The sequence below is a fragment of the Esox lucius genome, chromosome 11 (genome assembly GCF_011004845.1).
Source record: "Esox lucius isolate fEsoLuc1 chromosome 11, fEsoLuc1.pri, whole genome shotgun sequence".
In the NCBI taxonomy this organism is placed as follows: domain Eukaryota; kingdom Metazoa; phylum Chordata; class Actinopteri; order Esociformes; family Esocidae; genus Esox; species Esox lucius.
In genome coordinates, this window is record NC_047579.1 from 41,237,501 (window position 1) to 41,250,332 (window position 12,832).

Below are 12,832 nucleotides of genomic sequence, written 5' to 3' on the forward strand. Positions count from 1 at the left end.
TGGCACACCCTCAGAGGAAAATGGGATTTTGGGCTCAGGGTTTAAGGACAAACTTCTGACTTGGCATAGTGTTAGAAAAGGGGTTTACTTTCAGGTTTAGTCATAACCAGTTAGGTTTAGGGTTAGGCTTTATGACTAGTAAGCAAGTTTATTTATATAGCACAATTCATTCATAAAAGCAATTCAATGTGCTTTACAAAGAAAAAGAAATATAAAAATAATATAGAATACAAACAAATACTACAATAAAAACAATAAACAACAATAAAACATCATAATATTAGGTTGAGTTCAGGCCTAACAGTTAGGTTATCGAGGATAGGGCTAGGGTATGGTTTGGGTAATGTTTAGAACTAGGGAACATGAATGTATAGGTCAGGGGTTAGGTGTGTGTGCGCATGTGTATCTTATATAAAGGTGAGTCCCGCCCTTCCCCTGCCTTAATAGTGGTGACAGCCACTTCCTGTTGCCTGGGGAGTGAAACCCATACACACAGGACGTGCTGACAGAGACAAAGCCTTATAAGGTCACATGGAGAGGTGAGTGTGTTGTGCATGCCACTCCCAGTATGACCCTCAATGGGAAGAAAGGGCTAGATTATGTCAGATGGATATCACTCTAATGACAATGAACGAACACACACACACACACACACACACACTATTGTTGACACACAGCTTTGTATATTCATACACACTATCTACATAAAACCAAACACACCAGGAACCAGGAAGCCCTGAGAAGTGCTCATTCAGGTTCCCTATAGAACACAGCTAAAGACCTGGGTGACAATTCAGTGTGTTACAGTACAGAGCCAAAACAACACGCTTGGGTCACTGTCCAAAGACTTCTGGACTTCACGCTAGTGTTTAAAATATACCATGTAGGTCGGTCGGTATATCAAGGCACTTGCAATGCCAGAGTTGCGGATTCAATCCAAATAAGCCAGTATGAAAATGGATCCACTCACTACTGCAAGTCACTCTGAACGAGTGTCTGCTAAATTGCTTAAATATAAAAGTAATTATATATCATGTTATATTTATCTACAAATATATATACAATCTATGGTGAAAGGTATATTTGTGGTCATTGTCCAAAAGGCTTCAGCAAGCTAGCAAGTTATAGGTAACCATTGCCAGTCTCTGTTGGTCTTTAAAGTTTCTAGCTGAAACTTTCTCCTGATGTAAACGTCCTTAGTAATAAATAAATAAAAATAAACAATAAGACCAAGCACCACTCCAACATTACTACACTCATAGAACAATCATCTCCAATCTAGAGATTCTATTTCTATAATTATACAGCCACGATAACCTGTCAGCCTGTTTTGAAGTCCCACTCCTGAACATTTCATTGGTTCATTATTAGGCAGGAAAGAAGTGGTTAAGATTGGAACCCACACTGACTCTGGGTCTGCGGTCTTCACCACTACTTGACCACACAGGTCAGGCGAATGACAGCCACAGCTCAGCATTAAATTCATCAACAGAAATTGTCACAAAAATACTTGTTGAACACCTACTTTCACGTGGCAGTTGACGAGATAACTAACTGAATAGAAAAACATAAATACAACAAAAACCACACAAAACGATGTCTGTGACTTAAGTTTCGACCGAGGATAGTGGACAGGAGGTTTTGGAAAGAGAGCATCAAATTCGATCGGTTTCTCTGTTCTTCCTCAATTAAATGAAAGGCACTCAACACCTCTGCGTTAGGAGCGTGACCTCCTGTCATTCAGCCGGCGGCTCTCCACTGTCCAATCCAGCATGTCGCAGTTTCACTTCACCCAAACATGTCCGGGAGGCGTCTCTGGATTCATATGATCGGGTGACTCTGCGCTGAGTCATCGGCTGGGGGTTGTTTTGTTTCGGTTTTCTTCTCGGACAGGATCATACTTTTCCATAGAAAATATATTGGTGTTCCCGTGGGCTTGTTGGGTACGTGCCAAAGTGGCTGGTTAGGGTTTGTAAACATATCTGGCAGGTGGAGGATGTTACTTTAACTCCCTGAACTCAATGATATGTTAACTGCCCAGGACATTCGATTTGACAAAAATCTATTTTGTTAAGACAAACTAAATCCATTATTGAAATGACAAATGTGACTAAAACCTAAGACTAAGGCATTTTACTCAAAATGACTAGAACTAAAATAAATAGAGGGGCGCCAACATGAACCCAGGCCCAGCTGGAGGGAACACTTGACCTGTCCCACACCATGTGACCTGGTCTGGGCCATGATTCACCATGGTCCTTCTTACTCATGCTTAATGTAGGCTAAATGTAGGCTTAATGTAGGCTACACACTCAAAGTCTATTCTTTACCACAGCCGGCCTTCTGGTTTCCCAGGTTATGTTGAAGTGAAAGACGCAAAGGACAACGATCAACCAAAGCATTTCCTGGAAAAAGCTATTTTCAGTCTCTACTGTGTCTTACATAAAGTCACACCCAAGGGACCCTAAAGTCTTCTAAGGATCCTCCAAACCACTCCCTGAACAACCCCGCCCCCTCCTCAAACTCTTTCCAGATCTCCCAGCAGCCCCTAGGCTCAAGGCCCTGGCCAATAAAAAGCAGCCTTCAGTCACAGGAAGCACCAGAATAACAAAGACCTAATATATTTGTTGGGGAGAAAAAAACCTCACCAGACCAAAATACCCAGTTAAACTGGGTCACTTATTAATGCTAGAATGAAGACTGGAGATGTGCTCTCTGTGTGCTAGAGAGTTAGTGTGCGTCCATCCTCGTTGGAATGGCTGAATGTTGTCATTTGAAGTAACAGGTTAGCTAAATCAAACGTAGTCTGTGTTTTGTGGTGTCCCTGTCATTAACGCTGTAGAAATGTGGAGCTGGTTGATCTTCGCTGTGGACTGCATCTATTCTGGAGCCATAGCATCTGTCAGTGGCCTCATTAGCTTCCTCAACTCTGTGTGTGTGGGGGGGGTCTTATCTCTGTGTGGCCATGTTCCCTTTGTTTGTTTCCTGGTCTTCTGGGATGGCCCCAATCCCCACAGAACCCTGGGAACTGTCGGACGTAATGCCCACACAGGGACGGGCACTCAGTAAGACAAACACACAGGGACACGAACACACCCACACCCACCCACCCACCCACCCACACCATGTAATGGGATTGGTGGTGGAATTGTTAAACCTTAATAATCAGCATGAGTCTGGACTATGGCTGCATTAACCATTCACCTGATCCAGCCATCCTCTCACTTCACACACAGTACGATGGGATGAAGACAAAGACAGAGAAAGGTAGGGCGATAAAGACAGAGGTAGAGAAATCCCTGACAGAGATAAAGAAATGTGTTTCTTTTCTATTGGTAATAACAATCAATTGTAACATCGTGTTTTGGGAATGTTTTGATGAGTCCAATAAAGCCAATTAAAGAAACGAATGGGGAGGGGGACTGTAGTTTGCAGTTTACTGGTGTTGTTTGGAAGTATGGGTTAGCGCTGAGCGATGTGGTGTTATTTCAGGATGGGGGGGTGGTCAGAGAGAAAGACAGGCACAGATGGTGTTTTTCTACATGGGGTGTGTTAGTCTGCTCCACTCACAACAGTTAATTACCAGTAATCCTACTGGTCATGAATTACATTTCAGAACATGTTCAGTGTGTGTTGGGAGGGGCTCCGTGTAACTGTGGCTAACTAATGGTCCTTTGTCAGCCTCCCATGAATATTCCCTATATAGACTGACTGAGTGTGTGTGTGTGTGTGTGTGTGGTAGTAGCACAGAGGCCCTGTCATAGAGAATAAAAGGAGTAGACAGGAAATAGGCACTGACTCAAACTCTCTGTGTCTAGGAAACTGTGAACATGCAAGTGTGCGTAAGTGTCTGTGTGTGTGTGTGTGTGTCATAGTGGTGAAGGGAAGTTAACAGTGTGTTTGCGTGTGCGTCAGAAGGGAAGTTAAGGGAACTGGGGCCGTTTCTACCCGCTTACCATTGCCTTCCGTGTTGCCACGGGAACCTTATTGCTATGGTAGCAGGGTAGGGAGGTCTGTCACACCTCATTACAAAACTGGGAGGGGGGAGGGGGGTAGAGGGGGGGGGGCCGAGAGGTCAAGGAGACAAAAGTGAAATCTGAAGAGGAAGTAAATTGAGAGGAATGATAATAAACAGAGTTGGGAAACCAGGGAGAGAGATGCTCTTCATCAAGAAGAGGAGGAGCTCTGTCTGAATGGGGGGGTGACTGCACACAAGCATGTGGGAGACAGAGAGAGAGACAGAGAGGGATAAAGAGATGCAGAGCACACATAAATCCTAGCAGTTTAAAGGAGGCCTTAGTGTGAACCATTGCTTGTTACTGCCGGAGCGTCACAGATCAGTTCAATACGGGGATCAGTGATAACGAGGTTAATATGAGACACTGTTAATTACTTCCACAAAATGGTTGGACTGGGATTATCACACAGTAGAATGCAACTGGAAGGTGTGTGTGTGTGTTCTGGTCATAAGGAAGGCACCTGGCTCTGCATCTTGCTCTGCTGTTTCAGGCGGAGGTTCTCGGGAGTGTCGGCCACGCAGGTGAAGTTTGTCTTGGGGTAGTGTCTGGAACGAACACAAAGGGAGAAACACATTAGTGCATCCACACACAGGCCCGTTCAAATGTTCCCCCGGCTGGTCTGGACTTGCTGCTCCTATGTTACCCCGGGTCACTTCCAGAACCAGCCAGGGACCAGCTAATCACAAGTCACCCACCGACAGGATTGAAGGTTTTGAATACATTGAATAGAACAACTGAACAGACTAATCATTGACTTAAATGGGGACTCCAGTTCCATTCAATCTAATTCCAAGCATTTAGCAGCATACAGTAGTTCTTAAAGAACTTCGGAAACATACGTTTATTCATCTCAATTTAGGGAAACTGAAGTGAGAGAATCTAACAGTTTGGGATGACAGAAGTACACCTCAAAGTCAAATTATTTTCTGATTATCCAGAGAGACAGATTCAAATTTGGGGGGCGGGTCTAGGACATCAACAGTAAGGCAGCTCAAACAAACCCCAGCCACTATAGACAGAAGAAATCTCCACAAAACATCACAATGATTGCTATGGGTGTCTGTCCTCAGCAACAGGTTGCCCAGCAGATTGACCACGTGCAACACAGAAAGACAGGAAACAAATGAAGAGAGTTAGCTGGAAGCGAATCAGAGAATCATGGTCTTCCTCCCCACCATAGAGTGAGCACAAGGCTCTTCTGTGGGTGTAGGGGATTTCTGGTCAGGACAACTGCAGGAACAAAACCAGCCAGTTCCTCCTCCCACTGCCCTTGAAACACACGCTGTGAGCACGGAATACAACTTCAACGTCTTCACTGGGCAGAAAACCAAAAGCCCCTGATATTCGGTTGACTCGTTTATTAATATTTATTATTTATTAATATTTCATCTGGGTGTTTTTATACACTGGAACCCTCTTCCTGCTCGAACCCTGTCTGCTCCTGGTGCTGTTTGCCAGCTGGGTCATAAAGGCAGCAATCAGAGAGAATACAAGGAGACTAAGCTCTACGCTGAGACAACACCCCCACAGCTTAATGTAGCTGTTCGCTCGGACTCTACCCGCTACCCAGCATGCCCCAGGGGCTGGGTCGACCTCAATCCTCCACCCTTCTCCCTGCCTCAGGGCAACCCAGTTGGCAAATACGCTCAGCGTTTTCTTCACTACTTGGTAAACACATGACACTTTCACCTCGACTTGTGGAGTACGTTGGGAACGCTCGCAGCTTTTAACAGCAAGTTCTTCTGAAGAATGTGGAACAATGAGCTAACAAACAAATGATTAACCAGCACCTCAGCTCAACCAGCAGAGAGAGCATGTCTGGACCCAGAGTGAACTGACCCGGGGTGGGTATCTTTGTTGAAGGGAGCACATGACAAGCTCTCTGTGATATGCAACTGTTCCTGCTCTTGAGCATGCAAAGCACACACAGGTCTGGGCATGCTCAGTAACACAGAAACGTTCCTGAAAAGAAAGTAAGAGAGCGAGAGGGAGGGAGAGCAAGGACAGAGCGAGAGAGTGCAGTATCAGATCTCATTCAAATGAGGCGGTTTGCTGTCTTTGCAGCATGTGTGGGGAGAAAGAAAGAATAAGGAAGACACTGAAATAAAGAGAGAGATAGGGTGAAAGAAAGAGAGCTTTAGTTAAACTGAAGCTTCAGTTTGCTACATCACAATCATGTTTCAATATTGGCAACAACATCCTTTTCTAACCTGCTGTGATTTAGAACCTTCTGTCTTCTAAGTACATTTACACCAAGAATGTACCTGGCGCTCTGTTCTACATCGGTCCATCTTGACTAAATAATTAGGCGTTTTGGGCTGAAGGGAACGTGCCAGGACTCTCACTGCACAAATAAACATCACTATACATACACACGTTTTAAACTGGTTGCTTCGAATCCTGAGTGCTTACTGGCTGATAGCTGTGGTACATGAGACAGTTTACCATCGGTATGACATCACATCCCTTTTTACTGCTGTCGTTGCTTTGGTAACAAGTTTTTCATCACAGTAAGGCATCTCTGTGGTTTGTGGTGTATGGTCAATATACCAAAGCTAGGCACTATCTACCCCTCTGCTACCCGTAATAAATAAAAAGTAAATTTTTATTATATCTTTTTATTTATTTTTACCCAGCTAGGGTGCTAAAATCAAAGTCAAATACAGCAGTACTGCTTGTAAATGTGCAAGTTTACAGCATAGAAACACAAGCAACACACATTTGTCACTAATACTAAGTGGCAGTGGATCGCCGGCTAGCAAAGATAGCTCAGTTAGTCAACGACCCCTGCAGCTCTGACAACATCGAAGTAACGTTGAGGTTGGCTAGCTACTTCCTTTGCAATGAAGTTAACTACAGGAAAGCAGCATTTGGCAGACAGGGTCTAAGTGTCCTAGACCATGTTAGCCAGCTAGCTGCTGCAGCCTCTTCTAGTGTTGTGGCAACTTTTCAAAATGAAACACAGAACGGTGGAAAGCCGCCACCTACTGCGATGGAGCTCTGTGAATTTAAGAACTGATTCTGTGTCATCGCTCAGCGCTAACCCATTCTTCCACTATTTTCTTCAGATCACACAAACCGCGTGCGAAGTGTAGTCAGTATGGGAGAGAGCAGGATAGAGGAGTGCAGAAAGCTAGGCCACCGCTGTAAACCTCAGCTCGACTAAGGCCAACACAGGAACAACAATCCTTTAAACACCCTATATGACTAACAACAACACAGGAACAACAACCCTTAAACACCCTATACGACTAACGCCAACACAGGAACAACAACCCTTAAACACCCTATATGACTAACGCCAACACAGGAACAACAACCCTTAAACACCCTATAAGACTAACAACAACACAGGAACAACAACCCTTAAACACCCTATACGACTAACGCCAACACAGGAACAACAACCCTTAAACACCCTATATGACTAACGCCAACACAGGAACAACAACCCTTAAACACCCTATAAGACTAACACCAACACAGGAACAACAACCCTTTAACACCCTATACGACTAACGCCAACACAGGAACAACAACCCTTAAACACCCTATAAAACTAACGCCAACACAGGAACAACAACCCTTAAACACCCTATACGACTAACGCCAACACAGGAACAACAACCCTTAAACACCCTATACGACTAACGCCAACACAGGAACAACAACCCTTAAACACCCTATAAAACTAACGCCAACACAGGAACAACAACCCTTAAACACCCTATACGACTAACGCCAACACAGGAACAACAACCCTTAAACACCCTATAAAACTAACGCCAACACAGGAACAACAACCCTTAAACACCCTATACGACTAACGCCAACACAGGAACAACAACCCTTAAACACCCTATATGACTAACGCCAACACAGGAACAACAACCCTTAAACACCCTATAAGACTAACACCAACACAGGAACAACAACCCTTTAACACCCTATACGACTAACGCCAACACAGGAACAACAACCCTTAAACACCCTATACGACTAACGCCAACACAGGAACAACAACCCTTAAACACCCAATACGACTAACACCAACACAGGAACAACAACCCTTAAACACCCTATACGACTAACGCCAACACAGGAACAACAACCCTTAAACACCCTATACGACTAACACCAACACAGGAACAACAACCCTTAAACACCCTATACGACTAACACCAACACAGGAACAACAACCCTTAAACACCCTATACGACTAACACCAACACAGGAACAACAACCCTTAAACACCCTATAAGACTAACGCCAACACAGGAACAACAACCCTTAAACTCCCTATCAGGGTCCAGCACGAAGCATGTGCATTCGACCTAACGGTGGAAAGTACACTGCCATGAGAGCGGGCTGTGGGTTAATCATTAGCTACACAGTCAAACAGTGCCAGGAAAGCCTGCATACTGAGACGCTATAGAATTGAACAGAGGTATTCCAGTCTCAGTCTGCTACTTTCTACGAGGCCATTAATTTCCCAGGTCTGAAAATGGTCACAGACGATCGGGATATACCAGAGATCAACAATGAAACTGTCTTCTAGATCTTGATTTGTATTAGCCTTCTATAGAAGACGGTGGCACACATTAAATGAGAGGTTGCTGGCAGTATGTAATAATCTAGGGGCTGTGAGAACAACATCTAGACCAATGCTGTCATAAACCCCATGGAAACAAATTACCAAAAATAATTTCCCAATCGGTTCATCAGTCGGCCCGCCTAAATCTCCTCCAATCCCCTATGACCTGGCCCACCAATCAGGGGACAGGGATCCTCAGGCCAGCTGTGGTTGGGCAACATTTGGGGAAAACAAACAGGCTGCAATCGGCTACTTAGGAAAGAAGAAAAAAAGAACTGACTGTAATGTTGTTTACCACAGCGGAACAAGAAAACACAGTTACAGTAGAGTTAGTGCCAGCATTCCTTCTCTGGAGAGGGAATCTCTTCCAGCGATTATGTTTACGCTAACCAAACCATCGGTATTTCACAGACGAGATCCACAAAAAAAAAAGAGACAGAGCCTGGAGGGGCATGCTTCCTGTGGTGGACGGGCAGAGTGGATGGCATGCTTCCTGTGGTGGACGGGCAGAGTGGATGGCATGCTTCCTGTGGTGGACGGGCAGAGTGGATGGGTGGAGGGGAGATAACTGAATGTTAGGGGGTGGGGGTGTGGGGGGTAGCGATGATCCCGTTGAAGACGGAGCCTATGAATCGCTCGGAAAGATCTGGATCAAACAATTAAAAAACAGCAGCTGACGTGCAAGCGTTGACCTGGATGGAGTCTGGGTAGAGAGACAGATGGACCAACATATTGAAGAGAGGTGATCGCAGAAAGGGTGAATCATTAGAAAAACACAAGAGGGCATTTCTCAGGCAGGCGGTATGAATTAAGTGCATGACTGTAAGTGATGGAGCGAACTGTGAGTGCATGGGAGAGGGTGAAAGAGTCCAGAAGGCGGTCAGAACATTAACTCACCCAACCACACACACAAAGAGAGGAAGGCAAAAAAATGATTGGAGGTTCATGAGAGCAGAGCAGAGCGAGAAAGGGATTCCAAGGAGGATTTCTTACCAACCATGGGAGCACGAGTTTTAGAGAGAAAGAGCGTGTGCGTGCATGCGTGTGTGGGGGGCGGGGTTGTGGGGGCGTGTGGGTCACTGCTAAGGAACTTCTGGAATTTCCCTTGTTGACCCCCTGAGACTGCGGGGGTGTCCGTGAGGGGGTGTCCGTGATGGGGTGTAGGCGTGGCCTTTCCCACACAAAACTAGCCCGTCCCTCTGGGGAAAGAGGCCAGCCAGAGAGGAGGGAAACAGGGGCCTCCACACTGCTGTTCCGAAGAACACACAGCTGGGCTTAGAACATGCCTAGAACATTCACACGCACATGCACGTTTTCAGTAACAGACCCATCAGCTACTTTGGTCAGGGTGATACAGTGGGGAAAACAAGTATTTGATAACCTGCAAAATCGGCAGTGTTTCTTACTTACAAAGCATGTAGAGGTCTGCAATTTTTATCATAGGTACACTTCAACAGTGAGAGACGGAATCTATAACAAAAATCCAGAAAATAATTTGTTTGCATTTTATTGCATGACATAAGTATTTGATCACCTACCAACCAGTAAGAACTTCGGCTTTCACAGACCTGTTAGTTTTTCTTTAAGAAGCCCTCCTGTTCTCCACTCATTACCTGTATTAACTGCACCTGTTTGAACTCGTTACCTGTATAAAAGACACCTGTCCACACACTCAATCAAACATACTCCAACCTCTCCACAATTGGTAAGACCAGAGAGCTGTGTAAGGACATCAGGGATCAAATTGTAGACCTGCACAAAGCTAGGATGGGCTACAGGACAATAGTCAAGCAGCTTGGTGAGAAGGCAACAACTGTTGGCGCAATTATTAGAAAATGGAAGAAGTTCAAGATGACGGTCAATCTCCCTCGGTCTGGGGCTCCATGCAAGATCTCACCTCATGGGGCATCAATGATCATGAGGAAGGTGAGGGATCAGCCCAGAACTACAGGGCAGGACCTGGTCAATGACCTGAAGAGAACCATTAGTAACACACTACACCGTCATGGATTAAAATCCTGAAGCGCACACAAGGTCCCCCTGCTCAAGCCAGCGCATGTCCAGGCCCATCTGAAGTTTGCCAATGACCATCTGGGTGATCCAGAGGAGGAATGGGAGAAGGTCATGTGGTCTGATGAGACAAAAATAGAGCTTTTTGGTCTAAACTCCACTTGCCGTGTTTGGAAGAAGAAGGATGAGTACAACCCCAAGAACACCATCCCAACCGTGAAGCATGAAGGTGGAAACATCATTCTTTGGGGATGCTTTTCTGCAAAGGGGTCAGGACGACTGCATCGTATTGAGGGGAGGATGGATGGGGTCATGTATCATGAGATCTTGGCCAACAACCTCCTTCCCTCAGTAAGAGCATTGAAGATGGGTCATGGCTGGGTCTTCCAGCATGACAACGACCCGGAACACACAGCCAGGGCAACACACAGCCTCCGTTAGAAGCATCTCAAGGTCCTGGAGTGGCCTAGCCAGTGCCCAGACCTGAACCCAATAGAACATCTTTGGAGGGAGCTGAAAGTCTATATTGCCCAGCGACAGCCCGAAACCTGAAGGATCTGGAGGTCTGTATGGAGGAGTGGGCCAAAATCCCTGCTGCAATGTGTGCAAACCTGGTCAAGAACTACAGGAAACGTATGATCTCTGTAATTGCAAACAAAGGTTTCTGTACCAAATATTAAGTTCTGCTTTTCTGATGTATCAAATACTTATGTCATGCAATAAAATGCAAATTAATTACTTAATCATACAATGTGATTTTTCTGGATTTTTGTTTTAGATTCCGTCACTCACAGTTGAAGTGTACCTATGATTAAAATTACAGACTTCTACATGCTTTGTAAGTGGGAAAACCTGCAAAATCGGCAGTGTGTCAAATACTTGTTCTCCCCACTGTAGGTCTAGTATGTGGGACGAACCTTTCACGCACACGTATTACATAACACACACGCACGCATTTAGGGACTACTTACGCATTGCAGTATGGTCTCTTTTCAAAGCCTTTGTAATTCTTCATGTTTAGAGTCATTTTGCAGATCTCACAGCTGAAGCATCCTTTGTGCCAGTACTGTCAGAGAGAGAAGGGGGGGGGGGGGAGAGAGAAGAATTAGATGTTAACCATATAAGACACTTCAATGCGTGGTTGAGGGGCTTAAACTCCGCACCATACTCCCACTACAACTGACTAACATGTGCCACAACCATGACACCCTGACCAGCTCTTTATCCCTCAGAGAGGAGGAGGGAAATGGAATGAGAGATTAATTAGTCTGGGTTCTGATGGGTTGAAGGGCACTGGACTTCCTCTTTCTCTCATCTCCTCACACTGGTTATGTATAAGCGTGTGTGTGTGTGTGTGTGTGTGTGTGTGTGTGTGTGTGTGTGTGTGTGTGTGTGTAAAGAGTGAGAGACAGCAAGAGAGAACCGAGAGAAGTGTGTGTGCAAAAATCCTGCATGAAGCCCAGTGGTGGAGTATGAGAGCACAGAGCCGTGCATCCACTTCAAGAAAGAACTTCCACCCGGAAGTCCGGCCCCGCCCCCCAACCGCCCAGCTCCTGCCAATGTGAACGCACACTAATCAGCCCTGCCCACCAACCGCAGAATACTGTGCAGATTCTTCAGTGGTTGATAAGAGGGGTGGGCTAGTTGTGATTGTTTTGCCATGTCATTCCTACAAGCCAATAACAAATCACAGAGAAGAGACGCCGCCACTCTCCGAAGAGGTTACACAATGAGGCTCACTGCTAACGGTTCTGGAGCAAAAAAAAAGGGTTGTAGACCTTGTGGTTGTAATCATGGCTTCACGGCCATATGCACAGATATTCCTGGCCATCAATCTCCTAAGACCTGAGCTTTGATAATGTGACACATTTTTTATTTCTCTTAGCTATTTGGGATTAGTAGGACCTGATAAGTATAATATCTAAGCATGGTGCACACAACTGTCCTCTAATAAAGACAATAGGTTTAAGTTAAGCAGAATGTACATGGTGCAGGAAGCCTAAAACAGTGTCCTCATATGCGGACACAGGGTCTCAGGAGGCTAAGATCAGATCTACAAACACCACAACCAAACATAGAAAACACGCACCTACCTACTCAACCAGTTTCCCTACTCATCCATCACCATGAACATGAAAACACCAGAAAACATTTGAGCTCTGACAGTATGACAGATGATGGTCTGTTCATTTCTCTCTCCCCACTTCGA

General features: G+C 45.3%; 1 protein-coding gene across 1 annotated transcript in view; it reads right to left on the minus strand.

The window, feature by feature from the left end:
• lasp1 (LIM and SH3 protein 1) overlaps positions 1-12,832 on the minus strand; it is a 42,422-nt gene that overhangs the window by 19,244 nt on the left and 10,346 nt on the right. Inside the window, exons 2-3 of the mRNA XM_013136062.4 lie at positions 11,595-11,689; positions 4,480-4,564 (exon numbers count right to left, since the gene is read on the minus strand). Of these exons, the coding sequence (XP_012991516.2) occupies positions 4,480-4,564; positions 11,595-11,689 (180 nt within the window). The remainder of the gene's footprint in view (positions 1-4,479; positions 4,565-11,594; positions 11,690-12,832) is intronic.